A 19,554-nucleotide genomic window follows, 5' to 3' on the forward strand; every position below is an offset into this window, starting at 1 on the left:
TCTCCTAATAAATTGAAGTTAATGTACATACAAATTTGCTTTACAAACTTAAATCTGTTAAACTGTTGGGGCTGAAGGCAGATAAATCAACAGGGCCTGATGGTCTGCATCCCAGAGTACTCAAAGAGGTGGCCCTAGAAATCGTGGATGCATTGGTGATCATGTTCCAATGTTCTATAGACTGTGGATCAGTTCCTGTGGACTGGAGGGTAGCTAATATAACCCCACTTTTTTTTTTAAAGGGAGAGAGAAAAAGGGGAATTATAGACCAGTTAGCCTTATGGGCCTGTCCCACTTACGCAACTTTTTCAGCGACTGCTGGCACCGATCATAGGTCGTTGAAGGTCGCTGAAAAATTTCAACATGTTGAAAATCTAGCGGCGACCAGAACAAGGTATGACTCATTCGACGACTACTCACGACCATACAGGCTTCACCCCGCAACATGTCGCCGGGGTGTCGCCTCTATGGTCGTGAGTAGTCGCGTCAGTCGCCCAAAGAATCGTAGCATTTTTCTGGTCGCTGATGGATTTTCAGCATGTTGAAAATTTTCGCCGACCTGCAATGACCTGTAACGGGTGCCGGCAGTCGCCCGATAAAGTCACGTAAGTGGGACAGTCACATTACATCGGTAGTGGGGAAGTCGCTTGAGTCAATTATTAAAGATGTAATAGCAGTGCAATTGGAAAGCAGTGACAGGATCGGTCAAAGTCAGCATAGATTTATGAAGGGGAAATCATGCTTGACTAATCTTCTGGAATTTTTTTGAGGATGTAACAAGTAGAATGGATAAAGGAGAGGCAGTGGATGTGGTGTATCTGGATTTTCAAAAAGCATTTGACAAGGTTTCACACAAGAGATTAGTGTGCAAAATTATAGCACATGGTATTGGGGATAGGGTATTGACATATAGAGAACTGGTTGGCAAACAGGAAGCAAAGAGTAGTAATTAACGGGTCCTTTTCAGAATCGCAGGCAGTGACTGGTAGGGTGTCATAAGACTCAGTGCTGGGACCCCAGTTATTTACAATATATATTAATGATTTGGACGAGGGAATTAAATGTAATATCTCCAAGCTTGTGGATGACACAAAGCTGAGTGGCAGTGGCTTGGGTGAGTGGGCAGATACATGGCAGATGCAGTATAATGTGGATAAATGTGAGGTTATCCTGGCAAGAACAGGAAGGCATATTATTATCTGGATGTTGTCAGATTAGAAAAAGGGGAGATTCAACGAGACCTGGGTGTCCTTATACATCAGTCACTGAAAGTAAGCATGTAGGTACAGCAGGCAGTGAAGAAAGCTAATGGCATGTTGGCCTTCATTGCAAGAGGATTTGAGTTTAGGAGCAAGGAGGTCCTACTGCAGTTGTACAGGGCCTTGGTGAGACCGCGCCTGGAGCATTGTGTGCTGTTTTGGTCTCCTAATTTGAGAAAGGACATTCTTGCTATTGAGGGAGTACAGCAAAGCTTCACCAGGTTAATTCCTGGAATGGCGGGACTGACATATGATGAAAGAAAAGGTCAACTTGGCTTGTATTCAATGGAATTTAGAAGGATGAGAGGATATCTTATAAAAACATATAAAATTCTTAAAGGATTGGACAGACAAGTTGCAGGGAAAATGTCCCAGATATTGGTGGAGTACAGAACCAGGGGTCACAGTTTAAGAATAAAGGGTAGGCCATTTAGGATTGAAATGAGGAAAAACCTTTTCACCCAGAGAGTTGTGAATCTGTGGAATTTTCTGCCACAGTAAGCAGTGGAGGCCAATTCACTGGATTTTTTCAAGAAGGAGATAGATTTAGCTCTTAAGCCAAACAGAATTAAGGGATATGGGGGAAAAAAGCAGGAACGAGATACAGATTTTGGATGATCAGCCATGATCATATTGAATAGTGGTGCTGGCTCGAAGGGCCGAATTGCCTACTCCTGCACCTATTTTCTATGTTTCTAAAATCTGATTTGTGTCAGGCAAATGTCAAATACTATACAGTTACTGGAATGCAGTGATATAGGGGACCATGCAGCAGTCAGACGTGATAAAGAAAAGGACCATCTATTGAAATCAAAAAGTGGTCATATGAAGAATGGCAGGACCCTTCTCCTTACAACATAAGGTCTCTAATGTATCAGTACAATACACACATGCCATTGATGACATCCATTCTATTTTCCATCTGAGTTTTGCAGTTAAGGCAAAGCTCCAGGAAATTGGGAATGAACCCATGATGGTTGCTGGAGAGCTACACCCAAATCAACGCAAAAAAATCACTTTCACTTTGACGTGCATTTGTACACCAGGCATAATCTCAATTTATTTAACCTCAAGGTGCTGGCTCATATGGAATTCTGGTTCAACTAAAACTCCCTGCAAATCTCCACTTCTTGTCCAGTGACCAGTCTGCCCTGAGAACTTGGAGCTGATTGCCTCCAGTTATTCAGCTGCCAGAGGCATCATTCATGTGCAATTTCTGTGTGATAAGAGGAACCCAGGCTTTCTTTCCTGCACTTCCTGACTTTACAAGCATAACGTTCAATTGTGGCAGCACAACTAGTACTTTTACAGGTGCACAAGCTCCCCTTTCCTGTCATCTACTGGTTTTGATGCAGTATCTTCTCAGCCCAATTCATATTTACAAATGGAGGAAAGAACTGCAGATGCTGGTTTAAATCAAAGGTAGACACAATATGCTGGAGTAATTCAACAGGACAGGCAGCATCTCTGGAGAGAAGGAATGGGTGACGTTTCGGGTCCGAAGTGTCTCGACCTGAAACGTCACCCATTCCTTCTCTCTAGAGATGCTGCCTGTCCCGCTGAGTTACTCCAGCATTTTGTGTCTACCTTCATATTTACATATGATATCCGAAAGGAAAGACAAATATAAAGAGGGAAAGGTAGAAGCAATCAGGTAATGGCCCCAGTGCAGACATCAATACTACTACAGAGTTACTCAGCACATTGTTGTCTGAGGTTATGCACTGGTTACTCCCCTTTTCTTTTGAGAGCAATATTGTTTGAACCACTCAGTCAGAGAGAGGAAGCACCCACCTGATTACCCCCACTCTTGGGATTGACAAACACTAACAACGGCTTCATCAGCGACGATGGGATGGGCTTTATGATAAAGGGCTTCCATCTTCCTTCCTGGTTCCAAAAAGGAAAAGAATCAGTCACAACCCGTGATATTTACCCAGTTATTGCTCTGCACTTTCCGTTCCAGGTACAGACATGAGTTCAAAAATATGTTTTGCTGACAATCTGCATTGTTGAAAACTTTGAACAAGTGCATACACGTTGTATCATGCTGCAGATCTCAGTAGCCAAGCCTGTTCACGGACTCAAAAAAACAACAACAAATTACATTCAATTCCCAGAATACAGAAGAATGTTTACTAAATGCTGCCTGGATTAATGGGTATTACCTATAAGGAGAGGTTGAACAGACTTGGATTTTTTTTTCTCTAGAGTGCTGGAGGATGAGGGAAGACTTGATCGAAATGCATAAAGTTATGGGAGGCAAGGATAGGGTAGACAATCAGAACTTTATTTCCCCCAGGGTGAAAATGTCAAGGGCTACAAGCATAGCTTTAAGGGACGAGGGGCAAAATTTAAAAAAAAATGTGGGGAGTGATGGGTACCTGGAAGACTCTGCCAATGTGGTAATGGAGTAAATGGAGGCGTATGGATTAGTTTGGCACACACTTTGTGAAAGAGCTATCCTGTGCTGCATTCATCCATGACCCATTCTTCACATAAGTTGCTGGGAATTGAATTAGAACAGATGGGAGGAGGAGAAGAATGAATGATGGCAAGATCGAGGAGAGTTTAACATTCTGAGACAAATAGAATGACAATGCAGAGTTGTTTGGAAAAAAAAAACGAAAAAAAAGTAGCAAGTATTAAACAGGTGTAATAATCCATGATATGATTTAAACATTCTCAAGCTTTTTGCTGACAACTAAGCAGTTCTCTTTAAGATTAAATTAATCATAGTTATACTATGGGAAGCACAACAGCTCAAAAACAGGAATGAACGGATCAAATATTTTAGTCAAGTTGTTTTGGAGAGCAAAATTGGCGAAGAAATTAGGGAGAACTTAGCTACTCTTCTTGGAGGCAGTGCCATGCAATCCTTGAAAGAATGTGCTACCTTGGTTGAATTTCCATTTCTAAGTGCAGCATCTCCAACTGAAGCTTGGATAGGAGAATTTAGAATTGTTTGAAGGATTTTTGTAAGGAGGGAAATTGCGGAGAGATGGTAAACACAGGCCTGGATAGAGTGGATGTGGAGAGGATGTTTCCACTAGTGGGAGAGTCTAGGACCAGAGGTCGTAACCTCAGAATTAAAGGATGTTCCTTTAGAAAGGAGATGAGGAGGAATTTCTTGAGTCAGAGGGTGGTGAATCTGTGGAATTCATTGCCACAGAAGGCTGTGGAGGTCGCCAATGGATATTTTTATGGTAGAGATAGATAAATTCTTGATTAGTACGGGTGTCAGGGGATATTGGGAGAAGGCGGGAGAATGGGATTCAGAGAGAGAGATAGATCAGCCATGATTGAATGGCGGAGTAGAATTGATGGGCCGAATGGCCTAATTCTGCTCTGATCACCTATGAATGAACATGAAGTAGAGATCAGGATGAAATGCCGTGTTCTCTATATCCACCCATTCTCTATGTGCCATTTAACTTTTGCTTGTAGAAAGCCTTTAATCTGTTACTCCACAGTGCAGCAGTTGAAACACTGGCACCCAGCATCTTGGGAACACCTCAAACCCATTCTACACCTGCTCCAACCCATCAGCAATGCTCAAAGGAACTTGAGGATTGCTACCGATGGTCACACATCAAGAAACCAATGAAACAAAAATATACTCAATCCCTTTTTCCTCTTCATCCGTATCCTATTGATAATTCCCATTCCATGGTCAAATCTAAATCACAACGATGTGCTGAACAGCAATTCATAACAAGAACAAAATCGCATTGCTGCTTACCTCAGCTCCCTTCTTGCTCGACTTCCGCTTAAATGAGGTCCGCTTTTTCTTTTTACTTGATTTCAGTGAATTCTGGGGGTTGGAGAAGAAGGAAAGGGGTGATAACGTTGACGGCTGCGGCAAGCAGAGGTGAGGTCGGAAAATGTGAGACGTTTCCCTCACCTGAACCCGTCTCGGCCGAATGATCCAAGTTGGCGGAATGATCACGGCAGCATGGGCGCCCAGTGTACAGGGCTCCTCGATCTGCTGCAGCATGAAGCACGTCACCTTGTTATGATACTGCAGGAAAACCCAAAGTAAGCAACTTGATTTAAACAGAAAAGTACTCATTTTATTCCTCCCCCAACTTTTCATCTTCTCTACTGCTGTTGGAACATCGTGACACCATAACATGCCATGTTCAAAGATGGAAGGGGAAACCTTCAGACGGCTGACCTTGGCTTTATCAACCCCCTCCATCAAGATGTTATTAAATTTGTTAACTTAGATCTATTCACTGTTACAGCTGACAGAGATGATTATTTGCTTATACAACGAGCTGTCTTTGCAGTGAACAATATCTCTTAACAAAGAGCTGATATACGATTTATTTAATTCTATTTTGTCAGAAAATTGAATGAGGAAAAGACATGGCACAGGAAGTTGGCGAGGAGCCAAAAGAGTCAGCCAAACTATAATTTAAGTTTCTAAATGGGTTAAACAAACAGATCAGAACAGATGGATTTGCGAAATATTATGTGCAGGAAGAAACAGCAGATGCTGGATTACACCGAAGATAGACACAAAATGCTGGAGTAACTCAGCGGGACAGGCAGTATCTCGGAACAAGGGTCCCATCGAAATGTCACCCTTTCCGTCTCACCAGAGATGCTGCCTGTCCTGCTGAGTTACTCCAGCATTTTGTGTCCATCTTTTGCAAAACATTAACTGAGCTTAAAACCAATGCTAGTTTCATTACATTCATCACTCCTTTCCTTCAATCTATCAGATGCTTTTTGTTCATTTTCTGACAACATCTTGGCAAAATCTGATTAAAAGCTACTCATCTCCAAAACGGCTCACCCTGATAAAGATAATTTACTTGAAACAACGACTGTGTTTTTCCTCTACAAGTGCTACCAGGTCTGCTAAGTATCACAATGCTTTACGCTTTCAAAAGCAGGTATATTGCATTTTAACTGCACCAGACTCGGGACAGAATCAATTATTTTCTGGGCACTCCCATTGACAACTGCCCACATCTGTCGGCACGAAAGTCCATAGTGGGGCTAGTCTGGAACTTAGTCTGAGGTCCTCTGTGCACCAGGGCACAAGCAGTGTGCAATCCTCTGTAAGTCCAATGAGGCAGTTGCAACCTCCACTGATCTCCTACTTTACAGGCTGAGAAATCTGCCTCCTGGACCTGCGCTAGCTTAAACCAGGTGTAAGATCTGGATGGTACAAGATGGTACCTAAAACCTTGTGCATTGCCTATGTGTGGTCTACCATTTTACACTCTTAGGATTGTGCCTAATGTATGGTCAGATTGTAACTGAACCATCTGCAAAAAGTGAGTTTTCACTGTAGTTGGGGTACACTTGGCAAACAGGTGCCATTGAACTATTGAAGTGCATTAAAATGAATGGGAGAAATCCGTTGCGAGGAAGAGGGTAAAAAGGGCTTTCTAACTTCATTAAACCAAATAAAATGCTTTCTTTGCTCTTAGTTGTTCAATTTTAATAAAATATTAAATAATCTTCCAACATTCTTTTAATTAATTTTAAGCAATATTTTGATTCATTGTGTCCATTGAAGGAATTCATATCCATTAAAGATCAGGGACAGCCTTGATGGCTGCTACGGTGGAGACAGACAAGCTGTCACCATCTCTCTGTCATTGCACCCAGCCAAGTATAGGACAGCACGAGTTACCCGTGTTGGGAGCGGGTTCCTGGTGGAAGTCGATGCCCAGCCTAGCCCAAGGCTGAATGGGGGTACAAGATGGTACCTAAAATGTGGCGACTTTTGTGTACTGCCTCTGTGTGGCCGGCAATCTTGGGCCCGCAGAAAATCTGCCCCAGGCGAAAGTTTTAAGACTTACTGCTTGCTTACACCAGGAACAGCTGATAGCTACAATTTCTTTACTGTGGAAGGAAAACTTCTGCTGGAAACCCTGTAAGGAAAGAAAGAAAAGGTTGTCGATGAGCAAGTGATTTGCAAAGCTGACAATGTCAACCCGACACACATTTAGGATGTGTAGAAAGGAACTGCAGATGCTGGTTTACACCAATAATAGACACAAAGTGCAGGAGTGATTCAGCATCTTCGGATAGAAGGAATGGGTGATGTTCTTCAGATCTCTTTTAGGATGATGTCCCAAAAGCATGGCAAAAGCGACCCCACCCATTAACTGGAAGACAACTCATTGAACAGTGTTACAGCATCATTTGGCCAGACCTCAGACTATTTCCAATCTCTCACAGAAGAAGATAAATGTTGCTTGTTTTAAACATATGATTTGGGGGTGCCTGGAAAGAATGCTTTAAACTGAAAGAAATTGAGTTCCTTCTAAAGTTCGCAAAATATGTTTCTCCTCAAATACACTGATGTGACAAGTGTTTCTTTTGAGGGCAATGGATTATAAACCTATTGAGTCGAGGCTATTTTAAGGCACCGATAAATCCAGAGGCTCTTTTAGAATTTAGAATTAGATTCTGCAAAGGCTCTGATGAATTGTAACAAAATGTCAAATCAACTGCTTTGTGCAGTATTAATCAAGTCTTGTGCCTTTAGCCTGAACAAAAATGTTTTCACAAGCACACATCCAAGCATAAGCAAGAATTTTAGCTAATGTGTTTTTATTTCCCTTAATTTCTGGATACGCTGATCAATAAACAAGCAATCATTTTTACTTAGGTCTTAGACAATAGACAATAGACAATAAGTGCAGGAGTACGCTATCAAATGCTTTCTGAAAGTCCAGGTACACTACATCCACTACATCTTCCGAAACTCGCGTTACTGAGAGGGGCACAAGAATTGCTCTAATTTAACATGTACTTGACCAGCTGAAGGATTCACACTGATTTTCCCTCCCCCACATCACAGCAACATGATTACGTCCCACACCACTCTGGACCCCTCGCACCTTGCCACACTGCTTGCACTTCCCATCCTGCCGCCTCCGATGAACCCAATGGTGCCGGACAAACGTGGGCTGCAATAGAAGAAGGGAAACAAGGAAATAACAGTTCATAAGGTCATATGGAATGGGAGTACAATTAGGCCATTTGGCTGATCAAGTCTACTCAGTCATTCAATCATGGCTGATTTATCTCTCCCTCCTAACCCCATTCTCCTGCCTTCTCCCCAAAACCTCTGACACCTGTACTTATCAAGAATCTATCTATCTCTGCCTTAAAAATATCCACAGATCTACATCCTTCTGTGGCAAAGAATTCCACAGATTCACCACCCACTGACTAAAGAAATTTCTCCTCATCTCCTCGCTAAAAGAACGTCCTTTAATTCTGAGGCTATGACCGCTAGTTCTAGACTCTCCCACTAATGGAAACATCCTCTTCACATCCACTCTATCCAAGTATTTCACTATTCTGTATGTTTCAATGAGGTCCCCCTTCATTCTTCCAAACACCAGCGAGTACAGGCCCAGTACTGACAAATGCTCATCATAGGTTAACCTACTCATTCCTGGGATCATTCTTGTAAAGCTCCTCTGGACCCTCTCTAGAACCAGCACACCCTTCCTCAGATATGGTGCCCAAAATTGCTCACAATATTCCAAATGTGGCTTTACCAGCACCTTATAGAGCCCCAACATTACATCCCTGTTTTTGTATACAAGCCCACTTGAAATAAATGCTAGCATTGAGTTTGCTTTCTTTACTACTGATTCGACTTGCAGATTAACTTTTTGGGAATCCTGCACCAGCACTCCCAAGTCCCTTTGCACCTCCGATTTCTGGATTCTCTCCTCATTTAGAAAATAGTTTATGGCTTTTTATTCCTACTATCAAAATGCATGTCTCCACACTTTGCTACACTATATTCCATCTGCCTCTTCTTTATCCACTCTTCCAACCTGTCCAAATCCTGCAGAGTCCCTGCTTTGTCTACACTATCTTCCCTTCCACCTATTTTTGTATCATCCGCAAGCTTGGCCACAAAGCCTTCAATCCCCTCGTCAAAATCATTAATATGCAACATGAATAGCGACCACAGCACCGACCCCTGCGGAACTCCACTGACAGCCAACGAGAAAAAGCCCCCTTTATTGCCACGCTTTGTCTTTGCCATCCAGTCAACCTGCTATCCATGCTAATATCTGCCCTTTGATACCATCGGCTCTCATCTTCCTCAGCGTCCTAACATCAGCCTAAGGTCAGTGTCACAAAGAGTCGTGGTCACAGTGGCAATCTCATGCTCTCACATGACCCGTGTGCTTCAGATGGAACGAATCCTCTAGGAATAGAATTGTCTCACTGATTCCTTACGTAGCCACAACCTCTCATTTCTAAAGTATACAAAGGTGATTTAAGTATTGTTATGCCGATTTACATTTTTATAATCACAATTCCAGTCACTCAGTCCTTAACAAAACCGACGCATTCTAGAGATAGAGCTAATTTCTGCAGATAGAGTGTAAATTCACCTTTGGAAGTAAAGGATTAAAAATTAATTCAAGCAGTATCAAAAAATTGTCACACTGCTGTTGAGAACTGCTTAGCCTGGAATAGATTAATTGTGACCAAAATGCCAGTGTGAATGTTCATTGCAAAGTTTGATTCCTTTTTTTGGCTTGATTTGTGTTTTTTTTTCCTGATGCGTAACTGTTCCAAATGATTTGCGTCACGAGAACAAGGTACAAAATTGATCTGCAATGAGATCTCTATCCTCATTGGTCCAGTAAACACTATTTATTCACTGAATAACCAGGTTTCACATGTATTTGGCCTTGAGACTGTCCTAGTTAAAGGGACAACTCTTAAGACTCCTCCAAGATCTCCTTCAACTTCCAACAAGAAAGTACGTGCCTGGAAAGCTTTGCTCTGCCTTTCTTGGGCCACAATCAGCTTCCTAGCCTCAAGATTGTTCCAGGTTGCTGCAGTTCCTTAAGGGCCTGTCCCACGGGCATGCGACCTGCACGCGGCAAGCGCGACGTAAAGGGCCGGTCCCACCAGCATGCGCCTGCATGCGGCAAGCGCGACCTAACGTGGCCGCTTGAGCCGTACGGCCTCGCGGGCCCGGTCCCCCTTGGATCGCCGGAGCTGGTCCCGACATCGCGCGGGGCTCTGAAAAACTGACCGTGTATAAAAATTCCGCGCGGCAACGGCCTGCCGGCCCGCAGCCACCTCGACGCCGTGTCACTCACTTGACCTCCGCGCGGCTCCCGTTTCTGGTTTGGTCGCGCTTGCCGCATGCCGTACGGCTCAAGCGACCACGTTAGGTTGCGCTTGCCGCATGCAGGCGCATGCTGGTGGGACCGGCCCTTTAGGTCGTGCTAGCCGCATGCAGGTCGCATGCCCGTGGGACAGGCCCTTTACAGTTTACTGCGCACTGCTCGTGAGGGAGGTCAACCAAACCTCCAAACGCAAGCAGGAACATCATCTAGTTTTCCTTCAATCCTGTATTGGAAAATTTGTGTTTAGGGTAGTGTTAATGTGCGGTGATCGCTGGTCGGAGCAGACTCAGTGGGCCGAAGGGCCTGTTTCCACGCTGCATCGCTAAACTAAACTAAAATTCATCGTCTTACAATGACACCCACAGCCTTCACCTGGTGATAGCTTTTAAGGGCTTCCACTACCATTGTAAAAATAGGGCACACCTCCTGTGGTCCCATTTTTCACCTTCTCGCTAGAATCCCCTTTCCATAATTGCAACATTCAATCGTTCAGTAACTGGAAGTGTGTGGCTAATATTGTGATACGTCCCTTTTAACAGTGGACTCCAGGGATTGCATCTTATGTTGCACCCGCTGATAACTGCGAAATTTACAATACATTAACAGAGAATGTCATGCTGGAATGTAGAATGTCCATTTGAATGAGAGATTCTAAAGGGAAACTCAACAATAATGATGTGTGAAACATTTAATGGAGATTCTTGCGCATGGTGATCTATATGTAGAAATAAAGAACCGCAGATGCTGATTTATACCAAAGATAGACAAAAATTGCTGGAGTTACTCAGGGGGCCAGGCAGCATCTCTGGAGACAAATCATGGGTGATGTTTCGGGTCAGGTCTGAAGCAGGGTCCCGGTCCTGAAACATCACCCATCCTTTTTCTCCAGAGATGCTGCTTGAACCACTGAGTTACTCCAGCAATCTTTGTCGCCCACAATGTGGTTTTAACACCAAAAAGAGTAATTTCTAGCAATGTGTTCAAAAGGGAACTGCAGATGCTGGAATATCGAAGGTACACAAAATTGCTGGAGGAACTCAGCGGGTGCAGCAGCATCTATGGAGCGAAGGAAATAGGCGACGTTTCGGGCCGAAACCCTTCTTCAGACTGATAGGGGGTGGGGAAAGAAAGAAGGACAAAGGGAGGAGGAGGAGGAGCCCGAGGGCGGGCGGATGGGAGGAGACAGCTAGAGGGTGAAGGAAGGGGAGGGGGGGAGGGGACAGCACGGGCTAGCCAAATTGGGAGAATTCAATGTTGATGCCAAGGGGACGCAAGGACCCCAGACGGAATATGAGGTGCTGTTCCTCCAATTTCCGCTGTTGCTCACTCTGGCAATGGAGGAGACCCAGGACAGAGAGGTCGGATTGGGAATGGGAGGGGGAGTTGAAGTGCTGAGCCACCGGGAGGTCAGGTAGGTTATTGCGGACTGAGCGGAGGTGTTCGGCGAAACGGTCGCCCAACCTACGCTTGGTCTCACCGATGTAAATCAGCTGACATCTAGAGCAGCGGATGCAGTAGATGAGGTTGGAGGAGATACAGGTGAACCTTTGTCGCACCTGGAACGACTGCTTGGGACCTTGATTGGCGTCGTGGGGGGAGGTGAAGGGACTGGTGTTGCATTTCTGGCGGTGGCAACGGAAAGTGCCCGGGGTGGGGGTGGTGCGGGAGGGAAGTGAAGAGTTGACGAGGGAGTTGCGGAGGGAGCGGTCTTTGCGGAAGGCAGACATGGGGGGAGATGGGAAGATGTGGCGAGTGGTGGGGTCACGTTGGAGGTGGCGGAAATGGCGGAGGATTATGTGTTGTATTTGCCGGCTGGTGGGGTGAAAGGTGAGGACCAGAGGGACTCTGCCCTTGTTGCGTGTGCGGGGATGGGGAGAGAGAGCAGTGTTACGGGGTATGGATGAGACCCCGTAACACTGCTCTCTCTCCCCATCCCCGCACACGCAACAAGGGCAGAGTCCCTCTGGTCCTCACCTTTCACCCCACCAGCCGGCAAATACAACACATAATCCTCCGCCATTTCCGCCACCTCCAACGTGACCCCACCACTCGCCACATCTTCCCATCTCCCCCCATGTCTGCCTTCCGCAAAGACCGCTCCCTCCGCAACTCCCTCGTCAACTCTTCACTTCCCTCCCGCACCACCCCCTCCCCGGGCACTTTCCGTTGCAACCGCAAGAAATGCAACACCTGTCCCTTCACCTCCCCCCTCGACTCCATTCAAGGTCCCAAGCAGTCGTTCCAGGTGCGACAAAGGTTCACCTGTATCTCCTCCAACCTCATCTACTGCATCCGCTGCTCTAGATGTCAGCTGATTTACATCGGTGAGACCAAGCGTAGGTTGGGCGACCGTTTCGCCGAACACCTCCGCTCAGTCCGCAATAACCTACCTGACCTCCCGGTGGCTCAGCACTTCAACTCCCCCTCCCATTCCCAATCCGACCTCTCTGTCCTGGGTCTCCTCCATTGCCAGAGTGAGCAACAGCGGAAATTGGAGGAACAGCACCTCATATTCCGTCTGGGGTCCTTGCGTCCCCTTGGCATCAACATTGAATTCTCCCAATTTGGCTAGCCCGTGCTGTCCCCTCCCCCCCTCCCCTTCCTTCACCCTCTAGCTGTCTCCTCCCATCCGCCCGCCCTCGGGCTCCTCCTCCTCCTCCCTTTGTCCTTCTTTCTTTCCCCACCCCCTATCAGTCTGAAGAAGGGTTTCGGCCCGAAACGTCGCCTATTTCCTTCGCTCCATAGATGCTGCTGCACCCGCTGAGTTCCTCCAGCAATTTTGTGTACCTTCAATTTCTAGCAATGGGTCTTTGTCCACCTCTAAAGATAAAATGTCAATATAATGTGGATCCTATCCATATTAAAAATCTATACATTTGGAAGGTAAATAATGTTTTTATATGACTTCTATGTTAGTGTCTGGGTACTTTGTTGTATGCGGGTCGTATGTTTAGAGGTCCTATGTGCCTGGTGTGTAAGATAAGTACGCTCCTACAGAGTATTCTTTATTAATCATTAATATTACCTACATTAAATCAACAAATGATTTTCTAAATAGAAGATCGATAAATGAAAGCTGCCCTTCCCCTTAAGTGAAAGGAGATGAATTGGTAAAAGATGTTAGAAGAGTGAAAAATACCCCAATGCAGGTTCCATATTGTTCGGAACAATTACAAATATTTATTTCCAGCAGCTAATGTGCAGTCAGAAATATAAACTAATGGGTATAGAATCTTGGATGTTCCCAGTACTATTGACCCTTCCATATGTGAGGAATTTGCAGCAAGATTTGAGGCGAATTCCAGCAGAGTTCATATCAAATCAAACAATAGCCACATGAAAAAGATCATCTTTGCTCTTTTTCTTGATACATTGTTTGTGAATTCACTTACCTCTCGAACATTGCGTGATCCAGATTCCCGGAATGTTGGTTTACACCGAAAATTTATCTGTGAATTTAAAAATAAACATAAAATAGCGTTGGTATATTTTTTTTAACAGGAGTAAATTGCCAGAAGGTATAAGTTTAGTGATCCATTTTGTAAAAGGTTTTAATAAATTTCAATTAATTGCTTTGAGGTGAATTTAAAATTAGTAGCATGAAAATTGAACAATGGATAGGAGTGAATAGGTATGTTACAATACTTACCTTCAGCGGCGCTGCAGTTCTGCCACTGGCCGTGTGCGCGACTTTGGCGCCTTTGGGGGGGGGGGGGGGGGGGGGGGGGGGGGCGGGATTAAAATGCCGTTTTCTCCTGCCTGTCCGAGATATATTTTCTCGGGCTGCTCGCTGATGCTGAAAAATTGTTCCGACTTGCGTTCTCGGAAGTTTTGAAAAAAAATCGCAGGACAATTTAATCGCTGGAGTAAAATTAAAAAGCAACTTTTAATGCCGTCAACGCCAACAACGGGACGGATCTCACGTACGGGACAAAACATAAGGTGAGTCGTTTATTTTACATATAAACTTGCTTCTTAGGATGACTTTAATCAAATTTTCATTGGCGAAAATGTGATTATGGCCCCATACGAACCGGCAGTGTTTTTCCTGCCGATATGGGGTTCAAATTCACCGTAAACCGCAACGTTCCAATCGATCGTGTGCCACAAAAACCCACTCACAAGATGATTAAAATGGCCATTAATTTACAGGAATTAAACATTAAATTCCTTCCATTTGCCCTATAAATTCATGACAATGAGATTTAAAAATCATGGTATAATGTGAATTCTTGTGTGAATGTTATTTGGACACTTGGGCGATTTAAAAATCTTTTCTTAAGAAATGGATAGATGTTTAGATCTAGTAATTGAATTTTATAATTAGCTACAATTAGGTAACTAACTAATTAAATGCTTTAATTTCAGGTCATCCAAATAAGATTGTTTCATATTTGTTTCAGAATGCTTCAATCTATAATAACTGAAAAAATCTTTCAGTTCTCTTAATTTTTAAGAAAGGTATGGGCTTTTGACTGTCCTCGATCACAGCTTTTGTGTTAAGTCAATGGAAAAACAATAGGGAACAAGATGCTAATTTCTGAGTATGAAAATGGCCATAACTTTTTTTAATACTGAAGATATGAAAGTGAATGAGGTGTCAAATTAAACTTATTTTTATGCTTTATCTGATGGGATAAATTGCAGGCTTGATTTTTAAAATCTCAAAATTTTGTAACATTGCTAGAGTGAACATTTGGAGACAGTACATGGTGATTAGGGACGATTTAGATGGCTTTTTGAAGGCGGTGGCCAAATGTATCAGATGCAGTGTGGCCAAACCTAAGGTCATAAAAGTGCATTGGGGGAAAGCTGTTTGGAGAGATCAATTGCGTTCGTAGCCAAAGCCGTTAAATGAGGGAAACATACTGTTGTCATTAGTTATTACTTTCTATTGCAGAGAATATTTATATCCTTTGTGATAAGGTCAATTAAATGTCACTTGTTAATTGGAAGGATAACTCCACAGAGAAGAGGTCTCAGATACTTGCTTTCTCTAGATGCTCAATACAGACTGTGTGAACCACTATCTTGCAAGCAGCACATTTCTTCCGTGACACCGACCTCTGCTGCAAAGGGAAATAAAAAGAATGATTGACCACCATGTCCCGAATCATTAAAAAGCTTTTCAAAACTTTTCCTAAACTACTTAACTGTATGTTCGAAACAAGTACAGGATGACAATAAAGGATACTTGAACTTGAAACAAAAAATGACCATTGTTTTAAGTTTTGACCAGTAACTGCTGAGCAGGAGGGGCATTATATCATAATAAAGCTACGCTGACAATGTCACATAATTTTTTTTCTGTTTGGAGAAGACACCACACCCCCTGGTACTTTTCCCTGCAACCGCAGGAGATGCAACACCTGTCCGTTTACCTCCCCCCTCGACTCCATCCAAGTACCCGACAGTCTTTTCGGGTGAGGCAGAGGTGCACTTGAGATTCGCTGAACACCTCCGTTCAGTCCGCCTTAACCTACCCGATCTCCCAGTTGCTCAGCATTTTAACTCCCTCTCCCATTCCCTATCTGACCTTTCTGTCCTGGGTCTCCTCCATTGTCAGAGTGAGGCACAGTGCAAATTGGAGGAACAGCACCTCATATTTCACTTGGGTAGTTTACACCCCAGCGGTATGAACATTGACTTCTCTAACTTCAAATAGCCCTTGCTTTCCCTCTCTCTCCATCCCCTCCCCCTTCACAGTTCTCCCACCAGTCTTATTGTTTCCGACTACATTCTATCTCTGTCCCGCCCACTCCCCTGACATCAGTCTGAAGAAGGGACTCGACCCGAAACGTCACCAATTCCTTCTCTCCAGAGATGCTGCCAGCATTTTGTGATCTACCTTCGATTTAAACCAGCATCTGCAGTTCTTTCCAACACAGGCTTCCATACTGGTCACTAGAGGGCAGTGTTCCCCAATATAAATATCAGTCTGAGTTTTCGTGGACTGAAAATTGTCAACTTCTTTGAAAGTTTCAGTTTAAATCCAATCATAATGATCAAATATTCTTGGCACTTCGCTAGATCAGAGGGAGAGTATATAGAGTTATTGCATGCGCACTAACCACAATATAAAAGGTCACCAAACAGTGAGCAATACTCACCAGCAATTTTGCAATACAGTTTTGTTCCCCAGCATAGCAGAAGTCTCCAGATACATTGGTCTCAAACCAGACGTGCTCACCATACAGTGCATTCTCCTAAAGACATGTTTGGACAACAAATTGATTAGCTTAATGTCCAAGGAAGAGAGTTACCAAAAACATTTGTGCCCTTCATAGATCATATGGTGCAGAGAGAATCCAGGTGCTCCATTAAGTCCATGCTGGTTCTGTTGAGCAAGGCAATCTTTCCCTTCCCCCCAATCTTTTACTTTAGCCCTGAAAATCGTTCTCTTCCAAATGCTTGTGTAATTGCTTTTTGGATGCACTGATCGATTCTGTTTCCATCATGGGCTGGCCCGAATTGCTCTCCTCTCCTTGCTCCTCGCCCGGCATCACTGACTCCATCCTCCTGGTCTCTAGTCTATGAGGGACAAGCAGGGGCTGGCACAGCGACCTCCCCCTTCCAGGATCCAACGAGCGGGAGACTGGCTCAAGAGATTTATAGTTGAAATCTAACTGCATATGTTTATAATGTTCAACATAACCACAATGCCTTTGTATCCTACACCTCTATTTATGAAAACCAGGATCACACATGCTTCATTCACTCCCAGCATATCTTACCAATTGCAAAGTTTCATGCACTGATCCATGTTTGCCCAAATAGCCCTTAGATCTGGCATATTTTTCCTAGATTGTCTCTCCTCTTTCTGACAGATGACAACTTTGTGGTCAAAAGGGGCAATAAGTCCATTATAAGTTATCCAGGCCTAGGGGGAGAAGAGATTGATTCCGATTCCTTGACATGCCATTTGTGGGTGGTAGCAGGGCACTGATAACCCAAAAATCCATCTCACCATGACCATTGATGTTCTTACAATCAAACCGAGTGTTCGTTCATGAAGTGGACACATTGATAGTCCTAAATGATTCATATTGAGAAAAGGACAAGCTGCACCTTGAAATTGCACACATTCTCAAATGCATAGAATTAGGACAGCCGTCAACTCACCGCGATTTAGTTTGAAACTAAACCTTTGTGTACACAGATATGTGCAGGTGGCAACAGATGAAACAAAAAAGACTTTGTGCAATGTAGATTTTTACTCAACATCAACATAAACAAAAAGGTTGAATCAAGTTGAGTTCATTGTCATACGCAGTAGTATAGCGAGGCAAGGTACAATGAAAATGTTGCTTGCAGCATTGTTATAGCCACAGTCTCAAACAACACAGCAAACACATATTATCCATAAATTACACCAATTCTATACAACACTGAAAAGAAGAAGCCTGAAAAATACAAGAAATTAGTACAAAGATACACGCTTAGAAAACAGCCATGGTAGTACAAGGGGTAGGGCCTCAGTGTTTGAGGTAGGAGTACTCCATCAGAGGGATAAAAAGCTTCTGGAGATACAACCCAAGGGTTGTCCTTCCATTACACATGTTAAGTTGTTGTTTACCACTTGCTCTTGAGTGAGACCATGACATCTCATGTTCTGTGTTCCCATGTGTACGGAAGAGGCTGATTTGACAAATCTGTGAAGATTCACTCCACAGGTGACAAAGGTGGGTGGATGCTGTAGTTCTTGATTTTCAAGATTCCTTTTTCCTCTTTGCTTCCTCCATTCTAGCTTCTTCATATGAACAAGCAAAGTTTGTTTTTATGCCAGTAGGCCAAACGGAATGATCTGCTGCTTGTTTTTCCCAGTGGTGTGCGTGAATGCTGATACTCTTTAGGGATATTCTGAGAGAGTCCTTGAATCTATTTTTCTGTCCACCATGAGATTGTCTGCTATTAGTCAGCTCTATGAAGTAGCTGCTTTGGATAACTTTCCCTAAGTAAACAACTCCTCATCACATGAGTGCTTGGCATCATCTCAGGACAAAAAAGGACACAGACTGCTGGAGTAACTCAATGTGTCAGGCAGCATCTCTGGAGAACGTCAGCAGGTGACGTTTTGGGTTGGGACCCTTCTGCAGACTAACTGTGGCTGGTGGGAAGAAGGCTGATGACATTGTAAATTACCTGTATTCTCTTGTAATTATCTCAGCATACCCGTCAGCAGCTCATATAGTAGATGGGACTCTGCATTTGACCTCAGTGGTTTTGTAAATGCACAGTCTTTTACCCAGAGTAGGGGAATCAAGAGGGCATGGTTTTACGGTATGGGGGAGAGATTTAACAAGAACCTGAGGGCAACTTTGTTTACACAAAGGGCAGTAGATATATGGAATGAGCTGCCAGAGAAGGAAGTTGAGGCAGGTACAATCACAATGTTTAAAAAACATTTGAGCAGGTACATGGATAGGATAGGTTTAGAAGGATATGGGCTAAGGTAAGGCAGGTGGGATTAGTGTAGAAGGAGCATGTTGTTCGGTGTGGGCAATTTTGGCCAAAGGGCCCGTTTCCACGCTGTATAACTGTGCGAGTCCAGGTGGAGCACAGCGGGGAGAGGGTTTAGAGAGAGAGGGTCATGCAGTTACCTTAAATTTGAGAATACCATAAGGGTGTAAGCTACCCAAGCAGAATACGAGGTGTTCCTCCAGTTTGCATACGGCCTCACTCTGGCAATGGAGGAGGGCCAGGACAGAAAGGCCAGTATGGGAATGAGAAGAGATTAGCAACTGGGAGATCCCATAGGCCTTGGTGGACCGAGGGTAAGTGGTCGGTGAAATGGTCACCGAGTCTACACCTGGTCTGGTCAACCTGAAGGAGACCACATCAGACGTGCTGAATGCAGTAGATGAGGTTAGAGGAGGTGCATGTGAACCTCTGCCTCACCTGGAAGAGATGAGGTTAGAGGAGGTGCAGGTCAACCTCTGCCTCACCAAGAAAGTCAACTGGGGGTGGGAGTAACATCAGGACAGTACCAAGGGGGAGGCCAATCTGACATCTAGAATATAAGCACATGTGATGACCAGGAACAAGCTGGATAATCAGCCTCTCACTGTCCACTGGTAAAGGTCAGAATCAGTTACTTGTGTTTATATGGAGCCCTTCACAATCTTCGAATATTCAACAGTACTTCACAGCAA

General features: G+C 44.0%; 1 protein-coding gene across 6 annotated transcripts in view; it reads right to left on the reverse strand.

Moving 5' to 3' along the window:
• Positions 1–19,554, reverse strand: part of dgkz (diacylglycerol kinase zeta) — a 549,506-nt gene that overhangs the window by 182,866 nt on the left and 347,086 nt on the right. For all 6 annotated transcript variants that reach the window (XM_033039211.1, XM_033039212.1, XM_033039207.1 and 3 more), the window contains 8 exons: positions 16,513–16,608; positions 15,394–15,471; positions 13,795–13,851; positions 8,129–8,197; positions 7,082–7,153; positions 5,164–5,280; positions 5,002–5,073; positions 3,054–3,149 (listed from right to left, as the gene is read on the reverse strand). In XM_033039211.1, coding sequence (XP_032895102.1) covers positions 3,054–3,149; positions 5,002–5,073; positions 5,164–5,280; positions 7,082–7,153; positions 8,129–8,197; positions 13,795–13,851; positions 15,394–15,471; positions 16,513–16,608 — 657 coding nt within the window. The remainder of the gene's footprint in view (positions 1–3,053; positions 3,150–5,001; positions 5,074–5,163; positions 5,281–7,081; positions 7,154–8,128; positions 8,198–13,794; positions 13,852–15,393; positions 15,472–16,512; positions 16,609–19,554) is intronic.

Source organism: Amblyraja radiata, chromosome 20, assembly GCF_010909765.2.
Source record: "Amblyraja radiata isolate CabotCenter1 chromosome 20, sAmbRad1.1.pri, whole genome shotgun sequence".
Classification (NCBI taxonomy): Eukaryota; Metazoa; Chordata; class Chondrichthyes; order Rajiformes; family Rajidae; genus Amblyraja; species Amblyraja radiata.